Source organism: Ailuropoda melanoleuca, chromosome 6, assembly GCF_002007445.2.
Source record: "Ailuropoda melanoleuca isolate Jingjing chromosome 6, ASM200744v2, whole genome shotgun sequence".
In the NCBI taxonomy this organism is placed as follows: domain Eukaryota; kingdom Metazoa; phylum Chordata; class Mammalia; order Carnivora; family Ursidae; genus Ailuropoda; species Ailuropoda melanoleuca.
In genome coordinates, this window is record NC_048223.1 from 124470366 (window position 1) to 124495887 (window position 25522).

General features: G+C 48.9%; 1 protein-coding gene across 2 annotated transcripts in view; it reads right to left on the reverse strand.

Moving 5' to 3' along the window:
- The window catches only part of ADAM12 (ADAM metallopeptidase domain 12), a 326152-nt gene that overhangs the window by 65868 nt on the left and 234762 nt on the right, over nucleotides 1–25522 (reverse strand). For both annotated transcript variants that reach the window (XM_034663422.1, XM_034663423.1), the window contains exons 5-6: nucleotides 22763–22839; nucleotides 6685–6871 (exon numbers count right to left, since the gene is read on the reverse strand). In XM_034663422.1, coding sequence (XP_034519313.1) covers nucleotides 6685–6871; nucleotides 22763–22839 — 264 coding nt within the window. The remainder of the gene's footprint in view (nucleotides 1–6684; nucleotides 6872–22762; nucleotides 22840–25522) is intronic.

Consider the following 25522-nt stretch of genomic DNA (forward strand, 5'->3'; position numbering starts at 1 on the left):
TTTTAGGAGAAAAAGGGCAATTCATGGAGGGTGGTCTCAAAAAGCAAACATTAAAAACAAAAAACAAAGCCTTCTGTTTCTGCAATAAAATGCGGTGGGAGGACACGGGGGCTGAGGTGGGCTTGGTCCTTGCAGTCGAGGGGCTGGTGCCTGCCTTAACGACGTTGCTTCACGTTTGAAACTCTCATGCTCTAACCACGCGTTCAGACAAAAGCGAAAATGACCAAGGCGTGCCTTGAATCAGCCTTCCCGTCACATAATCCTGAGGGAAACATCTTTTATAAAACAAATCCCCATCAGTCCGGGATCTTCCAAACAGATTTTTACAAGAAAAATGTTTGTATCATAGCAGTGTTCCTGCTCGCTGCCCAGCTGTGCTGATTCATGAATTTAGGGATCCCTCAAGAAATCTGGAAACCTTATGGAGAAGGGAAAAACAAAGCACCAGGAAAGGTATGATTTCTCATACTTTTACGTTATGAGAAAAAAAAGAAGTCAAGCTTGGCGACTACGTGCTACAGGCGTGTTTCCTGGTGATAACAATGTGCTCATAAAGGAAAAAAGATGAACCCCAGTGTACTCACGGGTGTCCCCAGAGTGAGCCACCTTTGGGAGGGGTGAAGGTCTTCTTGCCCCATTTCCTTTTTGAGGTGCGAAAGGAGCAGATGTCTCTCTGTTTCCCGCCCCCTCCAACTTCCCGATTAACCACGAACAGATTCAGCTAATCATACAAAAGAACATACAGCTCTGGGGCAGAAAAAAACCTAATTAATCTCCCCTTGAAAAACCCGCAGAAAGGGCCTTGGCTGTTTAGACGTTTACACCTTTCAGACCACGAAGGGGTGGAATAAATGACCGGGGGATTTTTCCAAGTGGCCTTGGATCATCATTTAGAAAATACACAATTCCAGATAATGAAAACAAACACATGAACACAATTTTCCTGTCTCTGCAGTTTTCAGAGAAGTCCAAATTTTCTCATGAATTCAAAGAAATGCAAGCTCAGAGAGAAGCCTAACCACATAATAATAAAAAGCCATGGGGGAGGGGCCAGCTCATGGCCGCGAACTTTCATTCTTCCATCAGCAGCACACAGAGAGGCTTAAATTACCTCCACATGACTTCGACCTATCTGGGCTATCCGGTTAAAAAAAAAAAAATGAAATCATATTTAAAATTTTTGATATGCAAAGCAACATTTGAAACTGGTGGCTTGATTGAATTTTCATTTTTGGGGTTATAAACAAAAGCCCTTCCCCAAACAGATAGGAACATTAGCCTCTGAGAATGGCCCAGCAGGGTCCGTTCCAAGGTGGGGACTGGGATGTTCTGTGAGTCTTGCTCAAGAGGGAACCAGTTCCCGGGCCTCTCGAAGTCATCACAGCCAAGTTCCCAGAGACAGAATATCCCCCGACAAGCTGCAGCAAGAACTCTGGCACGGGGGACTTAACCCAACCCAACCCAAGTCAGAAAAGCAAGTTGAGATCAGGGTTTCAATAAATGCTCGTCATACTTCCTCCCTCATCCAGGCCAGACTATGTGTCTATCATTTACTCACCCCACAAATACCTACTGTCGCTGTCTCTGCTCAGCACTGGGTCAGGGGCTGGGGAGAGGGGGATGGACAAGAAAGCCAAGGTCCCGGGCTCATGAGGCTTGCATTTTGGGAGGGGTGAGGAGATAGGGTGACAATAAAGAATTCACAAAAATAGAGCTTAGTCTGTAGAAGGGGTGATAATAGTAATAATAATAATAGCAATAAACAGTTCTGCAAGGTGGATAAAGATGGGGCCATGTGACAAAGGCCGCTGCGAACTGAGGATGAGAAGTCGGTATGTGTGCAGGGAACAGTGTTCAGATAGATGGAATAGCAGCAGCAGGAGTTCTGAGGCTGGGAGACCGTGGAGGGTCCCGGCAACAGGCAGGATGGCTACACGGTCTAGAGCGGGAGGGAGGGCCGTGGATGAGCTGTGGACAGGGCAGGGGCCATGGCAAAGAGGCTGAAGGATCATCTAGTGACCTAAGAACAACGGGGAGCCCCTGCATGGGAGGTTTTAAAAACAGCACTCTGGCTGCTGGGAGAACGGATCACGGGAAGACAGTAGTGGAAGCCAGGAGTGCAGGTGATGGCTGGTGACAGTTTGGGACAGGAACCATGGAGATGGGCAAATGGATTCCAGTTGGGTGTGATACAACCAACAAGAAAAGAACAATAACAATGAAGCCAGGGCCCATGTTTCCGTGGGTGGCAAGATCAGCAGACTGAATAAATCCAAAGTTTGGTTTGATCTTCTCTGAGTAAAAAAGGGTTGTTGTTGGCTCATAGGACACTCAGTGTCTGGACTCCGAGGCCGCTTTTTGAATATTTATGAGCTGAGCCCCGGTCCCTGCTGTGCCAGGTCTTCTCCACCATCCTGACACTGGCTTGTTTGGCGGTGAAGCACACTGATCACACCTGCGTGGGATACACGGCCCCGGGGCCCGGCTGGCACGCGGGCTGCACAAGCAACCCGCAGGAGACACAATTAGCTGGAGGAAGAGGCTCCGTCTGACGGACTGAATGTTAATAGAGACAAATGCGAAATACTGACGTTGAGTCCACAGAGCCAGTGGCACCAGGGAGATCTGTTATTTATTTACCCAGAGTTCTAATGGATTTAAGTCTCAATAGGAATCCACACTGGGAGATTTTGGAGCCTCAGTTCCCATGGAGGGAGGCTCAGAGTTCAGGGTCAAAGAGGCCATCCCACTGTCTCTGTTATCTGCCAGCAAGATGGGGCAACCAAGGCAGCAAGAGGTGTCAGTAGGGTCTCAGAGGAGGTGTGGACGTGCAGACGTTATGTCAGAGAGGCGTTAGGCATGCCTGCTGTACTTAATGAGGTCACGTGGTTCCGGCCCGTTCCTGATGTTCAGCTATGCTCGGCCTCTGCACAGGCCACATATTCCTAACGCTTCTCCTCCCCCCACCACTACTGTGTCTTCTACCAAACAAACAGGAGAGGCCGTCTAGAAATCAAAAGCCATCACACTGGCCCATTTCAGAGCGGCTACGTTTGAGGACACACAACGGCGTCTCCCTGACCAGCTCAGCAGCCTGAGCGAACACGGCTTCCTACAGGAAGTACTGCCTTTTACATCTGACACATAATTACCCACACTAATGGAGGGGAACGACAGCACAGAGAATCCCCAAAGAAAGGAGAATTCAAACGTAATTTACATCTGCCTTTGGGATGCATCATGTGCTTTTGCTTCCGTGGCGGATTTCCCCAGCTTTCGCCTATAGCTAGCTCAGGCCAGCGTTAGAATACTTTCTGCGTTCTGGCCTGGCTCGTTGATGGAGAGGGAAGGAGTGTGGCGAGTCGCGGGACAGCGGAGCGGCCAGGGCTCTGCAGGCTGGACTCAGCGAACCTGCAGAGGCCAGATCGGACTCCAAGGCCACGGGACTGCAGGTGCCCTTCCAGACGCAACTTGGGTTCTCACTACAATCTAACGTAGAGCCTTGTAAAAAATGACAAACAATAGCTCAAGTCTGTATTATCGCCGGTGCACACCCTCAGTGCTGATTTATTCCTGCTGCTCTGTGAAGGGAAACGCAAATATTGGCAGAAAAATCTCAGCCTGCAAACCAATCTTTGCGCTGGTTAATGTTTAGCGGGGGCAGAAGATGCTGGCGGAAGGCAGGTACGGTTGCCGCATTGCAGAAACAAGAGGAGCTAGCTGCAGTTACATTGATTTTTTTTGAGTCTAAATTCAGGCGGTGGGAGTGAGGCAGGTATGGGCGACCCTACCCCAAACCACGTGGTCTCCAGTTCCAATCCCCGTCGTCCCCTTACTCGAAAATTATGCTTCGTATCGTTTTCATTATGTAGATGTACTTTATGTCCTATTTTCTCTTCCACTAAAACAATCACAACTATTTCTAGAGAAAAATGTTGAGGACGGAGCTGTTGCCTTCCCTTTGCAACTGAAAGGTTCATTTGCACCCCGATGTGCATTATTAACAAAACAACGTTGTTATTCAGGTTTTGCGCTTTCCTCCACGAGTCAGAATGACTGGAAATTACGGTGCGGAGCACAATTCTAGACAGCCAGCAGCTTAGTTAAAGAACTGAAATATGGCTGGCAAGTAGACACCGAGCTCGCGCTACTACACGAAATGGCAAACATATTGGGGTGTCATTTAAACTGTCAAGTTATAAATCTCACACCATGGGTAACGTGCATTCAACAAGGTGCTCAAAGCAAAGCGCCTTGAAAACAAAATGCAAATGTTCTCCTTGTTTATGACTGGAAGAACTACAGCGCAATCACCTCTTCTCCCAGGTCTGGAATCGAAGGCGAGCATGTTTGAAGAGTAAAATAAACATGTCCTGGGACCATCGAGGCGGGTCTTTGTGATTTCAACTCTTCAATCTGTCCCTCTACACTGGGTGGGGGAGGGGTGAAAGGCAGGATGAAAACTCTCTTGAGCTGCTGTTCACATACGTGGGAGGATGTTTCAGGCTCTGCTCCCCGGGGTTCATTTCCGTCTCCACTACCGAGTATCAATGCCAAGGTGGGTCACTGTCCCAGATGGGGGTTCTTCCCCTTCTGTGTGATGGGGAAGAAAGGACAAAGAGGTGGCAAGCTCCCACCACAGAAAATCCCGTAAGCATATTAAGAAATAGAGGACAATAGGGTCACTTAGGCAGAACACCAGAACAGGAAGAATGCACCCCAATGTTCATAGCAGCATTGTCCACAATAGCTAAACTGTGGAAGGAGCTGAGATGCCCTTCAACAGACGAATGGATTAAGAAGTTGTGGTCCATATATACAATGGAATATTACTCAGCCATCAGAAAGGATGATTACCCAACATTTGCAGCAACATGGACGGGACTGGAGGAGATTATGCTAAGTGAAATAAGTCAAGCAGAGAAAGACAACTATCATATGGTTTCACTCATGTGGGACATAAGAAATAGCAGGAAGATCGGTAGGAGAAGGAGGGGAATAATGAAGGGGGGGGTAAACAGAGGGGGAATGAACCACGAGAGACCATGGACTCTGGGAAACAAACTGAGGGTTTCAGAGAGGAGGGGGATGGGGGATTGGGTTAGGCCAGTGATGGGTGTTAAGGAGGGCACGTATTGCATGGAGCACTGGGTATTATATGGAAACAATGAATCATGGAACACTACAACAAAAACTAAGGATGTACTGTATGGTAACTAACATAACATAATAAAATAAAAATGAAAATGAAGGTTAGGGGAACACAACTCACAGATGTGAGGGAAATTTTACGAATGAGAAGAAATCATTTAGGATCATGTTTCCTGTTTGAACTCAGAAAAAAACGATGAGGAATGAACTAAGAGGAATAATATATAGGCAATGCTGAACGTTAAGTGGCGGAACATTCCAAGTCAGGACAGAGAAAATGTGTTGTCTTTTAAGTGGAATCTTGAAGAACGTGTCTTTAAACCACCCAATGTTAGCACATTTGACATCATGTCTCTGAAATCCTGATTTCTTGTCAACAGAGGAACAGGAAAGCCAGAGATGAAAATCAGGAAATTGTTGGGAATTTCGTATCTGGTTGTACTCATTGAAATTCAGGGCCCCCAGCCAAATGTGGGTACCCTTACTCCTTTTTAAGAGCGTTCTGCTGCTGGGGCACCTGGGTCACTCAGTCGGCTTAGCCTTCAGCTCAGGTCATGATCCCAGGGTCCTGGGATGGAGTCCCACATCGGGCTCCCTGCTCAGTGGGGAGCCTGCTTCTTTTGCTCTGTCTGCCCCTCGCCCTACTCATGCGTGAGCGCCCACACGCGCGCGCGCGCGCTCTCTCTCTCTCTCCTAAACAAATAAATAAATAAAAATCTTGAAAAAAACCCAAAAGAGTGTTCTGCTGCAGCCTATGGCGCCCACATAATACTGGATTGCACCAAAGGGTACTGGGGGCCCTGTGTCTCTGTCTGCTTAGCAGGGAGGGAGATCTGTGGCCCAGACTCCATCAGGTAACGATTCTTCCCACTTCCACAGCAGCGGGAGAGACCTCTGATGGGCAGAGCCAGGAGCAGGTGGCCAGCAAACCCAGTGCTTGGACCGTCTCGGGAAGGAAGGAAGGACAGGCATGGGCAGCATGAACTGGGGTAAGCAAAACTCCTTAGCCACACTGCGTGGCCAACGCTCTGTTCACCGCTGCACAGGAACGCAGGCAAAGACTGGGGATGTTATGCAAATCACAACAAAGACCCTAACTGTAAAACAGACTTGCCAGTGAAGAGGCCTCCATACTGTCCTTCTCCTCCTGAGGAAGGAGAGCTGCCGAATGAACGGCAGGTGGGGGTCCCTTCTCGTCTTGTTTATCATCATGTGTGCAATGGCGGGGCACAACCCTGGGCCCACAGTAGCTTCTCACTGATGACGTAACGAATGGAAATGTTGTCGGTCTTTGAGCCAGACTTTCCCCAGCATAGGTTAATGAGCCTGAGGCCGACATTTGCAAAGCAATGGTGAAGGTTTTAGTATTTGGTGACGCTCTGGACACCTGGTATCAACGACTCCAGATAAACTGGGTGGCTCCATCCCCCAGACCCAACTTCCAGACAGCAAAACTCCTCCAGATGTCCTAGCCCTGGGTGCACCTAGCTAGAGCCCCCACTCCCCAGAAGCATAACCTTGATGCCCCCCTACCCTTCTTGCCCACGTCTGGGAGGGTGGCGGGAGCCTGTCCTCTGCAGTGAGTGCGGACGTGCTGTGATGTGAGCCACAGGGGCCCCAGGTGCCCTCCAGGTTCTCCACCGGGAAGAGCTTGTACGCGTTCGTTTCATTTGTCATTGGTTCCAAGATAAAGGTGTTATTTTCAAACGTAATAAGGCCCCTGTTGAAAAAGAAATAAGAAAAAAAATATAATTTTTAAGGGTAGTTTCTTGTTTGCGGCAAGGCTCTGTTCTTAACAAGAGAAGAGATAAAAGAAGAAAGGCCAATTTATTTATATTCTCAGGTTTTAATTGGGAAGGACATTTCTGAGCCATATGTTTGCATGGATTCATCTTGCAAATGTTTTGAAAACAAGTCTGGGAAATGTTTTGTCTCAAATATTTTACGGTAAAGAATAGACTGTGTTTAGCCTCAATGTTTTTTTTAAATTTTGATTTATGATTTTTTACTTCTCGAAGATATATTTCTGGGAAAAAGAGAGATGTTTCATCTGCTTAGAAAGTAACTATGTGAATTAGCAGATGTGATTCAGAAGGGAAATCTTTTTTTTTTAAAGGAAAATTCTTGCATGTAAATTATTCAGCTCAATCAACTACGTTTCCTAAATATTTGAAAGGATTCTGATATCAGGTTGAGTATAAACCTACACCTATTTATGGGAGCTGTGAAGAAAGGAGACAATGTAGGTGCACAGAGCATTAGAACTGCTTCTTGAAGGCTGAGCTCTGCCCCCTGCTCTAACTTGGTTAAAGGTGACTCGCTCCTCATAGGGACTAAGACTGCTGGGACACATCCCAGCCCTGAGGCTGGTGAGGTGGCCTTCAGAGTCTGGCAGTCTGGGTGTAAGTTTCAGCTTTGCGACCTTGACCTGTTTGAACCTTAGTTTCCTTACCTGGAAAATGGGATAATAGTATTTCTTTCTCAGGGCTGCTATGTCATATAATTAAAACTTTCAGCCCTTTGGAGGCCATAAATCAGTGCTCAAATGCTAGTTGTCCTTTTTGTTATTAACAAGGGCAGGCCCATGGATTAGGCTTCTCTTTGCATGTCATTCCAAAGACTGACAATTTCAGGAAGGTCCTGTGCTTTGACGACACATCTGTCAACATACTGGCCATTCGTGACTCCCTGATATGAAATAGAGCATTAGTAATGGAATAAATACACTTCTGGGAATGACAATAAGAGAGAAAGAAACCTTTGTTTCTAACTTTTAGATCTGGGAATGAAAGAATAAATTCTTTTAAAAAGCAGACAAATTTGCTAAACATTCCCCCTTGCAGAGACAGATGGTGGCATCAGGCCGTAGACCACAATGCGTGTCTGACCTTCTGGAGCAGGACAGAGCCCAGGCCAGGTTCCACTTCCCGGAAATGAGCAGCACTAACCTAGGCGTGTCAGTTTCCTTCAAGTGTCAGGGAACATTGGCTTACATGATGGTTTTTGTTTCTCTCTTTTCTAGTGTGGGACAGTAAAGCACTTTAATTTGAAAGGCTCTTCTTGATATTGAAGGAAGGATTTTTTTTTTTTTTTTTGGAGAAACAGCAATTTGAGTAATAGTAAACTGGCAGCTTTAAGACTTCCCACACAATAATGGACGCTTCTAGTGACTTCCATTCTTTAGCAAGGCAACCACAATCTCTCCACTAGAGAAATGCATCACATTTTCGTGTGAGATTCATTGCATTGTAAGCGGACTTGTCTAACATAGTGAACCTTAACCTTTTTTGAGACATGAGCCCGTTTACACTCTCCTCTTAAAAATTCACATGTATGTATATCCACAATATTTTGCAGATAATGTCGGAAGATTCAGGACTATGGATGAGGTCCATGGGCTCCAGGTTTAGGGCAGTAGTTCTAACACATAACTTATATTGCATCAACCCAAGGATTTGAGTCTGCCCTCGTCCTTAAGAAATAGCCCAAAAAGCTGGTTGCTCCATTGGTTTTCTTCAGAAAATCTGAACCTTCTTCCAAAAGACGAACCTTGTGAAATGTCCCTTTGTCATTCATTATTGCTTATTTCAGTCACCTGCTCACGCTATGCTTATCGTTCCAAATTTAGCATATGTGCTGTGGAAGCAAGCACCATCCTATGTTATTGATGGCCCATTTATAGGTGAATATGTAGTCATTCTTAGATTTTAATAGAATGATGGAATTTCAGTACTCAAATAGTATGGAAGGAAGAGGTTTGAATGAGTCAAATATGCATTTTGAACACAGCTGGTGAGCAAATACTCATTACTCATTGTTGTTCAACTGGTTTACTCCACTAGTCCTCTAAATGAAGTTATAGACAAAGGGAAAGAGAAAGATCAGGCCCGGGATACCTGTGCCTCAACTAATGTCTTTGTGTGTTTCCAGTAGATCGTACAGACAAGACTTCGCCATCAACCCTGTCGGGGTGGCTTGTGTCTCTCTTCTTAAAAAGTTCTTTATGAAACAAAACTTAGATTTCTAAGTTTGGAATGGGTGACGGGATTTTTATTAAAGTTGATTTAAATAACCTAAATTAAGAAAGAGTACTTAAAAATGATAGGCCAAGGGAATGTGAAAGACAAATGCACTTGAAGGGAAAATAAAGATTTGCTAAAAAACTGACTTTCCTGCCCTAAAACAAAGATGATACCGACATTTCATTTGATACCACAACATTTTCTATTTTGCATTAGAGTTAAGTAAGCTGGACACTCACAATAAAACATATCACCAAGTTCTAATCATGAGAAACAAATTACTGAAAAAGTTTTTCAACTTAATGGAAAATTTTTAGAAATTGTTACTTAGTCATAAAAATGTTCTCATATCTCCTTTTATCTTTTAAGTCATCCAAAGGCCAGATGTTGAGAAACTGGGGTGAAGGCTTTCCCTTTGCTCTAAACAATTGGCAGCCTGTAACACAGCTTAATTAAATAATTGCTTCGGACTGTCGTGGGTATAATTAATCATTTAGCCCTAGAGATTGCTGGAAACAACAGTGGACACAAAATTCAAGGATTCAGGGTTTCTGAGATGTAAAATTTTGATGTTCTCACAGCCCTTGCTGGCCCCAAGCTAGATAAGCGAGTGTAATTTAAGCTGAATGTCCAAGATATTTAGTTGTAAACTTGGAGTTGGAAGTATCTCGGAGTATGGAATTTAAATCCAGCAGACTTTGAAGCTGGGGTTCTTGTCTCTTGCCAGAGAGGGGCAGAAAAATGAAGACACTGGGTACCTTCTCTAGGGGGAGGTTAGGAGGATTGGGGGGATACTGGAGAATACTGGACCGGCCATCATGGAAGGTAGTAAATGGAGTATAGTGAATGGCGGAAGCAGAAGAGAAAGGGCTGGTTGGGGGTGATGAGGGCCACCCCTGATGGTGCTCTGCCTGGGCTGTGTCCCTTGCATTTGTCACCCAGTAGATCTGTACATGGTTGTAGCTCTGGCCATTTTCCCTGCTGTCAAGGGCACATGGGCACCTGGAGGCAGAGCGGAGACCTGGGTGCCCAAGCCCTGTATCTTTGAGCCCTCCTGCTCTCCTGTTTCCCTCTAAGGCTCTTTAGAGAGGCGGCTGGGGCCCTGGACAAGGAGAAGCATGATGGAGGAGAAAAAACCCAGAGACAATAGGCAGCCTTCCTTTAAATTTTAAAATCCTGTTAATTTCCTTCAATAGAAACTTAGAGGAATCTATTAAAATTCTAAATTGACTTTGTTAGCTTTCAAAGGGAAAGCTCAGGAGGCCTGTGTTTCCTCGAGATAAATTTTTGTTCTCCTCAAAATTCAGTTTTTAATCTCCAAAGCCACGGTGCATCAGGCAATAACATGGCTTAATGCTGTTGTTCTTATTACGATTCTTCTTACTACTCCCGGGCAAGCAGGAGAGTAGCACATGGATTTTGACTACCTGTAATAAGGTAATGATTAGAATATATGAATTATCCCGACTAGCTCCATGTTCAATTGCTAATTGAATTTTCTTGGAAAAAAGACTTTTGGTCTCAATAGAAGGCTGCCAATCATAAGTGAGAAATGCGGTTGGCATGAAATTTAATTTCAGTTCTTTCCTGGGGGAGCCCATGGGTAAAAGCAATATCCCACCTCACCTATGCTGGATACGGCGATCGCGCTGATATTAGTGAACACGCGAGCACTGGAGGGCTTACTTTCAACAAGTAATTTCCATGGGAACTGCTCATGTATCATCAAGACAAATTTGCATTATCCCCTACTACGTGCAAAACCCTGGGCGGGCTCCGGTACAGCCTGCAAAGTCATCTCACCCATGGTTCCTGTTTCAAAAGTAATTCATACCCGGGTTTGGGAGGCATATGCCAAAAGAGGTAAGATGTTGAACTCTCATGAAAGATTTTAATAGTAGTTGTGACTGGCACATCAATAATAATGATAATGATAATAATAATAATAATAATAATGATAATGGCAGCTAGGATTTATGAAGACACTGCTCCCTGAACCAGGCTCCTTTTTCAAAGGAACATTTTATCGAGAAATGATTCAACATACCATTAAGTTCACTCTTAAAGCATGTAATTCAATTATTTTTAGTACAGTGAGCTGCTCAAACATCACCACTGACTCTAGAACATTTTCATCACCCCCCAAAAAGCACATCCCCATTATCAGTCACTCTGTAGGCTCTCCTAGCCCATGAACCCGGCTTCTGAATCCTCTATTTTCTCTAATACTTACAGTGGTCCTTTTAGAACAGGTATCTTGAGCCGCTTTTGCGAACAGGAAGCCAATGCTAAGAGCCCAGTGTCACTGTGGTGGGTGGAATAGTGTTGCGTAAAAGGATATGTCTGAGTCCCAGCCCTGGTACCTGTGAATGGAACCCTTTGAAAAAGGGTCTTTGCAGATGGGGTTTTGTTAAGGATCTCAAGAGGAGCTCCTCCTGGATTGACGGTGGGCCCTAAATTCAATGACACATGCCCTTAGAGAAAGAAAAGAACACAGAGACCTAGCGGGGAGGCCACGTGAAGGTGGCTGCAGAAACCAGTGATGGGCCGACCAGCCAGGGCAGAGCCAATGGTGGCCAGTAGCCGCCAGGAGTCAGGAGCGAGGCATGGGGCGGATCCTCTCTCCAACACTACGGACCCCTCGACTTTAGGCTACCGGCCCCGAGAACTGTGCGAGAAGACATTTCTGTGGCTCTCAGCCCCAAGTGTGTGGTGGGTTGTTTTGGCAGCCCTAGGACATTCACACAGTCCCCCAGCTGGTCAGCAGCACAGACAGGACGCCCCAGGTGGACCTGGCCCCGACCACTGGGGGGCCTCGTCCGTGGCCATGCTGGGCAGCCAGCCCTCTCTCCTTGGTCACTGCTGAGTCCTGAATGCAAAGGCTGCCCACAGGCTGGGCGGTCAGCCCGGTGCTGACCGAGGGGGGTCATCCATGGCCTGCGTGAAACGGGGGGCCTCGAGGGGAGTTTTGGAGGATGAGAGGAACCTGGAGGGTGGGGACCATGAAGAACAGCTGAGTGGCCTTGAAGGAGCAACAGCTGAGGAGAGAGGAAGGTCCAAGGGTGCAGACACACACACACACACACACGAGGGTGTGGGCGGATGGACGGTGGGGGCCGCAGAAGGAAGGCAGGGCACAGGACTGGGGCTGTGTTCTCTGCCTCCATCCTTCACCTTGGTTTTGGCCTTGGCTGCACTGCGTCCTCACACACTCCGTTCCACACCCTCGTGCAGACTAAAAGTGCATCTTGTTCACACTTCAAATTCCCGGCCGCCGTGACTCGCTCTTGCTGTCCCCTCTTCCCTTGGTCTTTCCCCACTCCCATCCCAGGAGCCTCCACAAATCCACAGGCTCCTTTAGTGTGACCGTGGGTCCCCAGCCCCCTGGCTTGTGGGATGCAAGCTGCTTGCAGGCCACGGCCGTGTTCTGTTCCTCGGTGTTTCCACCCAAAGGCCTTCACCGTCCCTGCCGCAGCCCCCTGGCTGGAATGACCTTCCGGGCCGATGCATAACCTGCAAAGTTCCACTCAGCCAACCTTCAGGATTGCCCGGCATCTGAGTCCCGTCCCTGGTTCCTCTGGTGGTTTTGTGTACACCCATGTCACGGCACTCGCCACACGGTACCAACATGGCATCTGGCTGTTTTACACACCCAGGATGTATTTTCCTCATTTAGTGTGGTTTTCCTGGCCCGTCACTGGGACTGGCATGATCAGTGGGCGATCAGTACTTGAGTAGGTGGCCAGTGAGCAGCTGCAGGAACAATGGGACAAGCGTGTGAGGGAGCGAGAGGCTCTGACTTGCAAGCGGTAGGGAGCCATGTGGTTTTGCGTGCGGAGGGGTGGCAAGACTTCTGTTATGATCAAGCAGTGTTTTTGAAACATGACCTTCTGGAATGTGCAAGATGGCTGTGAAGGGAAGGGTGGAGGCAGGAAGCACGGGTGGGAAACAATTAAAAAATCTTGGAACAAAGGTTTGATCTAGGGTGGTGATGGGGAAATATGAACAAGAGACCTTTTACATGGAAGCCTGCAGGGTCTGGAGCACGAGAGGGGTCATCAAAGGTCACCAGAGGCCAAGGTTAGGAGCCAGGGATGGGCCAGACCTTCCATGGAAAAGAGGTGGGAGGGGAGCCCATCGGGGGACCAAGGAGTTTAGATTTGGACATTTTGGCGTTTTGAGGGAGAGCAAAGCAGGGGAGAGTTGACACTTGACCTTGGGCGACCTTCAGGATGGACACCAGTGCAGCCCTGCAGAGGGCGCAGTTGAGCTGTGATCCCTGCACGGCCCACAGATGTTCCCACAGGACCACGGAATGAACGTCTCCACGGGAGGAGGAGGCCGGGACAAGGAGAACCCCCGCCCGAGGTGGCAGGTGCAGCCAGAGGGCTAGAGGGCAGGCAGCGTTTTAGGCCAGCTCCTAGAAGCTGAGGGAGCAGAGGGTCTCCGTGCAGAGCTCAAGGTCGAATTGACTTTACCTTGTCTCTATGCCAATTTCTTCTTTAATATGACCTACTACACTTTAGAGATGTCTTAAAAATTTGGGCTGCCTGAGGGGTGCCTGGGTGGCTCAGCCGGTGAAGTGTCTGACTCTTGATTTCAGCTCAGGTCATGATCTCATGGTTGTGAGATCGAGCCCCACATCTGACTCTGCATTCAGCACAGAGTCTGCTTGTCCCTCTCCCTCGTTCCTCCCCCTGTTCCCTCTCTCTCAAATAAATAAATAAATAAATTCTAAAAAATTTGGATTGGCCAAGATGGTCGTTGACCACTTGATGGCTTGGGGAGAGCATGCTGACTCCTCCGAGGTTGACTGAGCACCTGTAACATTCCAGGTTCTAGGTTGAGCCCAGCGCTGCGCAGAACTCACGGTCCAGCAGACAGGAAAGTGAATGCAGGGTCACCTCCGTGCCCCTGACTTTCTGGCCCATTAGACCACTTGGCGGCAGGCCATTTAGGTTGAGCTGTGAGATCTGATAAAAAACCACATCCATCCAGGTGAGCGACCTGGACTTAAGCCGTGAGGCACCAGGAAGACGGGGAGCACCTGGCATCAGACGGGTGGGCTCCCTCCATCTGCTCTGCCGCCTGAGATTCCTTTCTCCTGTTGCTTTAACAGCTGAGATTTCTGGTCGATTTTTTCAAATGGGTCAATTCAACTTGTCTGTTAAGTTGTAAATAATAAAATAATGATACTGTGTAAAAGCAGAACTTTAAAAAAATTTTTACAATGGTTGTCTTTGCCTTCAACTGCAAATGATTACTTTCATTATAATGGTTATTTCTGATTTCATGGACCATAACACTGGTTAATTCTACCCTTTGAAAAATAAGTTGATGGACTCTTTTTCAATAGTATGGGGCAAGAAGTATTCCTGCATTTTGTGCTATATTCGATTTCATTATATAAAATTTAGTGCAGCAAACTTTATATTATACAGTTTAAAGGAACATAATAATTATGTACTTATTGGAGTAACAATAGATTTGCATCTGAATACTTTTATGCAATTGAATTTTTGAAAGAATTCTGTGCTGTCTCCCACATCGAAGGCCAGTGCTAAGAGCTCCGGGGGCTACAAGCAATGCATCAGAAATGCTCCCCATCCAGAAGGTCCTTATGACAAGTGATGGGATTGTACGGCAAGGTATGCCAGCTAACTATCAAGGGAGTGAGGAAGGACAGGGGCCTTCACACAAGGATGTGAGCAGGTTTTATAAATCACCCGCTCCGCGCTGGGAAAGGGCCTTCTGATGGTACCTGCGAGGCGGGGTTGCCCTGCGCCAGAGAAGAATGTTTGGGGGCGGGGGCGGGGCTTCCTGCAGGCGGCACCATGTGATTCGGTGAAGCTTCTAAAGCCGAATGGGAGGTGGGGAGAGAAGCACGTTCCAGGCAGAGGGACAGCAGAGACAAAGACGGTGAGATGCATGAGGCATGTTCTGGAAACAGCTGGAAAACAGTGCGGCTGGAATTGGGCTGGGGTCTTCCTCATGGTAGAGCCGTCTCTGCCCGTGGCTCTGGGGAGCATCGCAGGAGATCACGCAGACGTGCATAAATACGGGGGACACCTCTCTCTCGAGACAGAAGCTGTGGCTTGGGACGGCTCTGGTGAGCATCGCAGGAGATCATGCAGACGTGCATAAATACGGGGGACACCTCTCTCTCTCGAGACAGAAGCTGTGGCTTTGGACGGGGCGACAGTGTCGTTTGGTGTGGGGATCTGTGGCTCCGAGCTGCGGCATCAGGTTGGGGCCCCTGATGGTGGGGCCTCAGTTAGGTGCTCGGCACACCGGTGGCAATAACACTGCGCCTACCCTCAGGAAGCAGAGACTGTAGTGATGATGAAGAAAGTCCGGCAGCCCCTGCGTGTGTCATCACCACCCCAAGGGAATGTGTGCATGCACGTGTGTGTATATGCATCTGAGCATGTGTTAGTATGTGCGCGTAAGCACACAAGTGCGAGTGTGCAAGTGGATGGGATGACAGTGTACGATGGTGTGTGTGTGCATGCGAGAACACAAGTGCAAACATGAGTGTGTGAGTGCACGTATGCGTTGTTCTCAAGTAGCCTAAACCCCATTTAAAAGTAAAATCAGTATTATAACCCATACTAGTTTACAGCCCTAGATACCAGCTTCCTCGTCTATGACGTGAACGGTGGGCTTCAGTCTGTTAGACCACAGGTGGTTCCTTCAGAAATGAAGCGTCATTTTGACCACTGTGCCTGCAGGTGATGGGAGAACTCATGGCTTGTCCCAAAACTGTGAGCCCCCGAGACTTGTGTCAGACACGAGTAGGAGCTGAGAAGGTGGAGCAAGAGAACGAGAAGAAATGGTGAGGGACAGTGTCTTCCCTCAAGGAGCTCATGCTCCAGCCAGAGAGCTGAATAGGGATGGGAAGGTGGCATTTATGAATAAAATCAGGACACAGGGACACACTGTTCCAATGCTCCAGCAGGAGAGTGTCAGGGCTGGACGTCTGTCCTATGACAGAATACAGCAGGTGCACCTCTAGGGCGGGAGCAGACTTCTGTCCTCAGCTGGGTCCCTGTGCAGAGCGGTGTGGATGAGTCCCTGATGCCCACGGGGATGCTGTGGGTTAGGTACTTACGGGCAGGGGGCGTGAAGCACGAAGCAGGGAGAGCAAATGAGAGTCCAGAATGTCACAGGAGAATCATGCACTGGAACCGTGCTAACGAGGACTGAGCATTTTGGGGACACACAGGCTAACAAGGACTGAGCATTTTGGGGAGACATAGGATATAGCAGAAAATTAACTTATACCTGAACTTTGCCTTTGACTTGGAGTCCTTTCAAAGTAAGAATAGACTCCACGGCTGCACACATTTTTATGACCTATTTTCCACGTTGCACTCTATCCCCTCTATTAAAAAGCTGTTCCCTCTTTAATCCTGCTTTCTGCTGGGATCTTCACGCTTTTCTCTCTCCTTATCTTTCCCCCCTCAAGCTTCAGATGAAGAGGCTGTCTTGCTTGCTTCCCTCCTCTCTTCTCTCTTCCAGGGCTGAGTTGTTTTTTTTTTTTTGTTTTTTGTTTTTTGTTTTTTTTTTGATGCCCGTCTTTGATCCAGCCTTTTTGAAGCAGTGCAGGACATTCCTTCTCTGCTTTTTCTCTGCAAAGCTGTAATCTGCTGGGCTCTAATTAATGTGTCCCTTAGGACATTTGAGTTTGCCTCCACATTCCTAGATCTGAATGTGTTTTTGGATCACACCACACTGAATATGATTTTTAATGCCTATTATTTTTTCTCTAAATCCACTGGGCTGGTGCCACGATGGCTGCATTTCCCCTTTATCTGCAGTCTCCATCGATTCTTCTTCCAGTGGGCAGTTGATCCAGGAGAGCTTTTTCCCTGGTCTGATTCTCTACTTGCAAGATCACAAGGTTGACTCCATGACTCTGGAATTTCTCTGTGGGTACACGGTCTGCTGCTTTTGTAACAACAGCACAAAGAGCTGGAAAGTCCAAATTCTCAGGAGCGCCACCCACACTCAGTGTCCCCCATCATCGTCCCCACCCCTCTTGGTGATCGACACCAGACGACGCAGCACCTGCTCTTCTGACTTCTCCTGAAACCCCAGCCACCGGTAATTTCACAGCACTCCTCTTTGCCAGATTATGGTCTATGCCAAGTACCGCGGAGGGAACATCGTCCAGGTGCCGGAGACGAGAGATAGAGGCTGAGAAGAAGACGCTGCTCAAACTGGGCAGAGAGGTTGATCTCTCTGTGTGGGAGGACAGGTACCTGCGCCTTTGGTGGGCAGCCCTCGGAAGAAGGATGGGAGGTGTGACCGAGGGGCATGGCCAAGCACAGAAGGCAGATTTACCGCATTTGAATATTACTCTGGGAATGCTCTATCCAATTGTTCCTCTTCATTTTTTATTTTTTAAATTTATTTTTTAAAGATTTATTTATTCATTTTAGAGGGAGGGAGAGCACAAGCGGGAGGGGCAGAGGGAGAGAGACTCTCCAGCAGACCCCACGCTGAGCTCGGAGCCTGACCCGGGGCTGGATCCCACGACCCTGGGATCACGACCTGAGCCAAAACCAAGAGTCAGATGCTTAACTGACTGAGCCCCCCAGGCGCCTGCTTCCTCTTCATTTTTTTTTTTTTTTTGAGAGAGAGAGAGAGATTGAGAGAGAGTATGAGCAGGGGAGAGGCAGAGCGACAAGCAGATTCCTCGCTGAGCAGGGAGCCTGATGCGGGGCCCTGGGATCATGACCTGAGCTGAAGTCAGATGCTTAACCACTGAGCCACACAGGTACCCTCCTCTTCATTTTTTAAAACTAATTGATTAATGTCACTGGTTTGTAAATAGTTTTACTTATTATAAAAAGGAGCTTTTAGGAATACCGTGGAGATACCCCTTTCTCTACCCATCAAGAGTTTGATATGCCTATGAAAATCACCTGAAAATTACCAGACCAATCCCGATGCTTCTGTTAATGCCTGTTCTCAGTTTTGATGGTCTAAAACTTCTTCATAGATGTATGGAAGCCATTGTTGGAAGAGGACTGTTTGTTTCTTGCTGTCCCGGCCCTCATTTGTCCTTTCTCTGACAAAAGCTCACTGGTTTTCCTTGGTGCACTCACGCTCCCCACTGCCTATCCTAGGGGTTGGGTGTAGTTCACCCGCAGCCTGACCCAGGGAGTTAAACCAGAGCATCAGCCCACCACTGGCCGCTGTGGTTGTTTCAGGGATGGGCCTATGACCCAGTCAGGGCCAATCAGATATATTTGGGGGAACTCTGCTGAACTTGAAAGAGGAGCCCTCATTCTTCTACTTGCCCTCTGAGGATATAAGCCTGGGCTGCCTACAACTCCTCTGTCACCACAAAAAATAAGCCATATGTGAAAACAAAACCAACACAGAAGAAAGTAAAGGCTTGAGTGGAGAGATAATGGACTCTGATAGCATTAGTTAGACCCTGGATCCAGCCATGCCTGAAGCCGTCACTGGCCTTTTAAGCAGCATGAGTCTACCTCTAAGTTTTGTTTGTTTTTGTTAGTTTGAATTATCTTTTTCTGTTATTTGCACACATTGACCTTTAGGTTAACTTAGAGGCTAGAAATACTTAGCCTTCAATAAATGGCCTTTGAACAAACAGGTTCATCTTTTAGGCTCTGGAGAGGTGCAACATAAAGTGTGGATTTCTGGATTTTCCTTTTCCAGGTGTGTATTAGAAACTCTCTACTTTTAAGCATGTTGGATGCCACACAGGGTAGGTGTGATTTCCACGTATGATCTTTGCCACCATGGTCTTGCGTGCATCCACCATGTTTCCCTTAGGAGGAGTACAGCTTTGCATCGAATTAGCCCAGAAGTACTGCACCTCCCGACTGACCCAGCCCCAGAATCAAAGAACTCGAGACAGTCTCAAGAGTCTGATGGTTCTTCCTTTGGCTGTTCACTCAGGGTCAGGCACGGGACCGGCTTTCCTGTACGGCACGGCATTAATTTTCAAAACCACCACTTTAGCTGGACACTTCATTCTATCTTAACATAAGGAAACTGGGGCTCAGAGAAGTCCAGCCACTTGTCCACTGTCACACAGCTAGTTCACTGCCTGGGCTGTTGTGCTCCAGGGCGGAAAAATCTGCTGTTGGCCCCAGATCATCCATATTGAACTGCTCACTCCCCTCCCTCCCAGATGCCCTCAGGTCTGACCCCGTCCTGTTCTTCATCTCTGTTCACTTCTGTCTCCCCCAGGAGCCTGAGCTCTGGTTTTTCCATCAAGACGGGGCCCTGTCTCCACACAGCTCCTTAATCCTCTAACTGACCCCATTCTCACTCCTCCCTTTACCCCTCTCACCTTCCCACTGTGCTCCTGGCACTCATGGTCCATCCTCAAACTACCCTCCCCCTGACCTTCCCTCCTCACCCCATCTGAAACCCGGCTGACCCTGCTGACCCCAGCTTGTGGAGAGCCTTTTGAGAAGACACTACATTGGTCCAAGTCCCTCCCTCGTGCACGCTGGTCCACGGGGAGCAGCCGTCCTCACTCCGCATATCATCACTTGCTAATGCTGTCCTCCTCCCCTTCCTCCTCCTCCGAGCACCCAGCACGCCTGTTGGGCCTGCACGTGTCTGGGAGGCCCTGCCTCGTGAGGTGCTTTCCCACGGCTCGCTCAGTCATCGCCCAGTCAGTAGCAGGAGCGTGGTCCCTTCGTGTATTTGTGTCCCACACTACCTCGGGGGAGCGAGTCTCAGACACAGAGCACTTTCGGTGGAGAAGGCAATGGTCAGGAGCTTATCAGATGCCAGAGGCGGCAGCCTCTCTAAACCCCAGAAGAAGTTTCTGGACTCTTGCTTGTCTGCAGGTGCCACTTCTGCCGGGCTCCCGTCACTCGGCAGGATTCCTGGGAAGGTGTCTAGCCGAGCTCTGCTTCTTGGCATCCTCTCCCTACAGCCTGTTTTCCGCCCCGCAGCCAGAGTGACCCATGTGAACATTAAGTCAGACCTCAGCACAAAGTTCCCGTGACCCCCGTCAGAGAGAGGGGAGAGGCCAAGGGCCTTCTCCTCCTCTGACCTCAGCTTCCCCTGCCTCCTCTCCCCGCTCAGCCGCAGCCACACTGGCCGCCCTGAGGCTCTGCCAGTCCCGGGCATTTTCCTGCGTCAGGGGCTTTGCACATGCTGTTTCCTCGGCCAGGAATGTGCTTCCTGCAGACTCCGCACGGCCTACCTCACCTCCCTCAGTGCCGGTACTGAGGAAGGGCTCGAGGAACGTCTGCTGAAGGAACGACTAACAACAGGAGAGCAGCAAATCCAGCAGCAATGAGATAACTCTGCTCACATATCAGATTAGCAGACGTTTCAAAGTTCAATAGCGTCCTATAAATGGGATATCAAAAGCACTTTCCAAACGCGATAGCGTGCAGAAATACGTGTGCGTACACACTCAGTGGAGTGAACCAAAGAGACTGAGGTCTCTGTCTCCTGACTTGCAGAGACGGAAGGATCAGGGTAGAGTGACGTGTATGATGGGACTCTGTTTTTATAGAAATAGAGAAACACACACATGCACGGGGGCTTTGCCTGCACAGGACGAGAGAAAGCTGGGAGGGGCACCCCCGTGCTGCTGCCATGTTTTACCTGAGTGGAGTGGAAGCAGGGTGAACGGGGGAGGGCTAGCTTTTTGTACATTGTATTGGGTTCCAGTGGTAAACACTGGAATAAACTGGGTATGTCAGGGATTGGGGAGGGTGTGAGGAGAGACAACGCTCAGCTCTGATGGCCAGCGTGGGAACTAGGACAGGCACTTGGAAGAAGGTGGCAGGACTGTTGCTGGCACAAATGAAGGCCCTTCTGCCTCCGCACGGCACCTGCTCTTTGTACCCACCGGCCCCCCCGCGGCCCCCAGGCCCTGAACACCAAGGCACAGACCGCCTGCGGCCCCTGGCGCAACCAGTGCGGTCTGCGATTGAGAAAAGCTGGAAACCACCTAAATGCACATCACAGAGGCTGTGAAGAGATAAGATGTGGCAAATTCAAGAATATTTGTCAAAGGAAGGAACCAGTCCCACATGAGCCAAGGAGGACGGATGTCAAAACAATGCTGAAGACAAGAGCAAATTGCAGCGTGGGACAGGATGCCCTCTCTTGACATCTGTAAATTGTGCAGGAGCCCTGGGTCATGAAGAACGGGCAGCAGCTTGGAAGGATGCGTGTTCCACGTTAATAGAGGGCGCCCAGGGGCAGGGAACCGGATCAGTGTGGGAGATGGAGGGGGCGGTGGCACGGCTGATGGACTGCTCTGCTCTGGGCCCCTGACACACAAGTGAGGAGAGAGGGGTGGACAGGAGGGACACGAGCGCAAGCGGCAGGGCCTGAGCAGTGGGCGCTGGCAGGAGAGCCCCATGCCCGGGGCGCCGGCCCCACGCAGGACAGGCTTCCTGCAGCCCGAGCGCACCTGCCCGCACTTCCCTGGCCGGCTGTCCCCCACAGCCGGGCTCCGCGGGCCGGATTACACGGGGGCTTATTCACCAGGGCTGTCGATGAGGCGCGGGCCACAGTGATTCGTTGTTAACTGAAGTGTATTTGTTGACCGGCTGCTGTGTGTCGGGACGAGCCCGAGAGAGTGCCCATCTCCCGCTGCCACTCAGGGGGGCTTCTGGCTTCATCCACAGCTGCTCACTCCCTGATGAGGGCCAGGGTAGCAAACCCTTCCCTCACCCTTGCAGAGCCTGACTGACCCGTGTGTGTGTGTGTGTGTGGTAGTGCGTGTGGCATGTCGTGTCTGTGTGTGGTGCCATGTGTTGGGAGTGTAGAGCGTCCCACGTAGGACTCCCAGAGGCATGGGGTTCCTGCTGACCCAGAGGGCAGCCCTGGTCTCACTCAAGCTTGGTGCGCCCTCCCAGCCCCTCGTTCCCCCCCACCGTGGAACCTGGGGCCCAAGCAAAACAGGAGTTGGGGGAAACAAGCTGTCGGGTCACAAACCCAATGAATGAATCCAGGTCGAGGCGGCTGGAAGTTTGTCAGACAAACCAGTTTTCGAGGGGAGCACGTGAGAGCCAACTGCTAGTGAATGAGTGTGATCTGGAAGGATGAGCCCGGAGGGCTGGCTCGTCCAGCCACGGAAGGGAGCTGTTTCCTGACACGTGCTGCAGCGTCGTAGCAAAAGCCCCTACAAACCATGCTTGGTTCAACTCACCTTGATCTCTGTTCAACTGGTTGCTCTGCTCTGCCTCTTATGGAGGGGGGGGCCTTTGCATGTCTACCAAGCAAGCAGCCTGAACGCCAGTACCTGAGCTCCTACCTTTGAACACCGGGAATCATTAAGCACAAGAGCCGCATAAGTGAAAGATCGTCACAGAATCCTTGGATGTAGAAACTCAGTTCAATGGTTCTCAACCCACCAGGCCCAAGAACATTCTAGAAAGAGTTGCCGTAGCAGAGAAACTAAGATCCTGGGCATGCTGTGCTCCCGCGAGCTGTCCCGTGGGGCTGCTTCTGTCTCACCGGGCAGAGGCCCAGGCCCCATCATTTACTCTTGCTCCTTGAGAGCAAATGGGAGAAGAGGGGGTGGTAGTCGTGCTCAAGACTGGAGCTGGCTTGTGAGGGCCACTTACCTGAGGCTAGAGCAAGTGCTGAGGCTGGCTGTGGAACCAGAGTACCCTTGCACGTGTCCGTGGTAGTAACAGTGACCCTACAAGGAGGAGAAAGTCGGTTCAGTCATGTAGCTTCTCGCCCACTCACGATAAGCCAGCCGCCCCCAATCACCTGCTCCTGCTTTCAGCTACGGGATTCCCTTTTGGCATAAATTATTGAACCAGCGGTCTTAATATTTAATGCTAAGCCCAGCGTGACCCGGCCAGGATCTCTGGCGGGAAGGTCTGATTTACTTAGAGATGATCAATGGGGTGTTAAGCTGCATCCCGGTCCCACTCTTGTCTCTCTGACACCCTTCAGGGAAGTTCTGATGCTGAGTATTTGACAAAGCCCGGCGGCAGAACAGATCTCACAGACAAAATCGTCATACCCTCCTGTAAACTGTCCTTCATTAACGACATGAGGGCCCGTGCGGCGGACTTGAGCACGCTGGGAAGTGTAACAAAACGAGGCCTTAATCTATGGCTTCTAGAAAAGGAAAGCCGGTGAGACGGCAGCTGGAGGGGACTGCCCTGAATTGCCCCGTCGAGAGCTGACGGTCTCTCTTGGCAGGAAAAGAAAAATAGGAAGGTGTTCTGGGTCTACGACAGAAGTCCCTGTGTGACGCCTGCAGAATTCCTCTTCTTGAATAAGGTCACTGCTTATAACAAGACACCACAGCACAGACACTTCTTCACTGAGACAGAGATCTGTCCAGAATCCACCTAACAGATGTGGCCGCCCCACTAAGTGGCTGACAGGCAACAAATGCTAAGCGTGCTCTGCTCGTCTCATCCACGGCCTCTGCACGCCGGCCGCGTGGTCCTGCAGCAGAGGCTGCATGGAAGGAGCGGGGTCGGGGGTGTTGGGCTTCGGCCCGTCCACGCTGTGTCTGCGGCAGCACACGGCTCCTTTACTCACGGTGCTTTAATTCACTCTTCCCGGGGCAGGGCTTGGTGTGCAGCTGTCGTGCCCAACGAAACTGAAATCCCAAGACCACCTTGACTTTGCTAAGAAAGAGGGCTGGATGGGACTGAGTGGCCAATGACATCCAGTGACACCTCGATAAAGGGGTCCAGGTTTTCTGCCACCAAGCTGAGGACAGACTTCTGGGACCATCCGAAAGGCAACTCAAGGAGGGAGATGAGAGTGCTGGACACTTGTTATTTTGACTTTTCTTACCGATTCTAGAAGTTCTCCAAAAATTCAGGGTATTAATACTTGCCTACTATGTGAGAAATGATTTTTTAACTTACTTATAATATCTTTGGTTGTACAGTTTCCAATTCTTATAAAGTCAAATTTCCCATCTTTTTCTTTATGAATTTTATGTACTGTGGCTTTCCTCAAGGTCACATTTATGTCCTTCTTGATTTTCCTCTATTTCCATAGTCTTATACTTAGCCCTTTAATCTACCTGGAATTTATTCTCTGAGGGGTGTGAGGTTAGGATCAGTTCCCCACAAACGGAGACCCAGTTGTTCCCTGCCACTATTTTCCCCTTTCTGGTGATCGGGCGTGTCTCATGTCACATGTGGGGTGCCCGCGGTGCTGCTCTGTACCCTACCACCTGTCCCACTTGAGACCAACCTCCATTTGTCCATTTCCGTGCCAAGACCACCACACTGTTTAGTTCCTATTGTTCCATCACACATTGGGATGTCAGAGCAAGTTCTCTGTGTTTTTTTTAATGTTTTTTTTTATTATATTATGTTAGTCACCATACAGTACATCCCTGGTTTCTGATATAAAGTTCGATGATTCATTAGTCGCGTATAACACCCAGTGCACCATGCAATACGTGCCCTCCTTACTACCCATCACCAGCCTATCCCATTCCCCCACCCCCTCCCCTCTGAGCCCTCAGTTTGTTTCTCAGAGTCCATAGTCTCTCATGCTTCATTCCCCCTTCTGATTACCCCCCTTTCTTTACCCCTTTCTTCCCCTACCGATCTTCCTAGTTCTTATGTTCCAAGTTCTCTGTTTTGATTAAGTTCACATACCACAGGATCCCCTTTTAAAAGCATACGGTTAGCAGGTTCGCAATGTCGTGTAGCTGTCACCACTGTCTAATTGCAAAACATTTTCATCACTCCGAACACAAACCTCATCCCCATTAGCCCTCACGTCCCTGGACCCGCCCCTCCTGCCTCAGCCGCTGGCAACCCCTCACTTACTTCCTGTCTCTAAGGATTTGCTCATTCATTCCTTTCGCGGCAGTGGATTCATACAACACGTGGCCCTTTGTGTCTGGCTTCTTTCAGCATAATGTTTACAGGGCTCATTAAGGTGGTGGCATGGGTCATTCCTTTCTACTGCAGAATAATATTACGTGGTCTGGAAATGCCAAATTTTGTTTATCCGTTCATCAGGTGATGGGAACTTGGGTTGTTTCCACTTCTTGGCAGTTGTGAACAGTGCCCCCTGAACAACCACACACAACTTCCCGCACGGCTGCACAGTTTTGGTTCTCGTGGGTATAGACTATGATACATGATTTGCAAATATCTTCCTCCACTCTGTGGGTTGTCCTTTCATTTTCTCGAGCATCTCTTTTGAAGCACAGAAGTTGATCGTTTTGATGAGGTCTATTTTTCTCTTTGGTTGCTTATGTTTTTGGCGTCATATGTAAGTAAGAAACCATTATTTCAAGGTACTGAAGATTTCCACCTGGCTTTTCTTTTAGGAGTTCTACAAGTTTAGCTCTTATAGTCACACCTTTCATCTACCTTGAATTAATT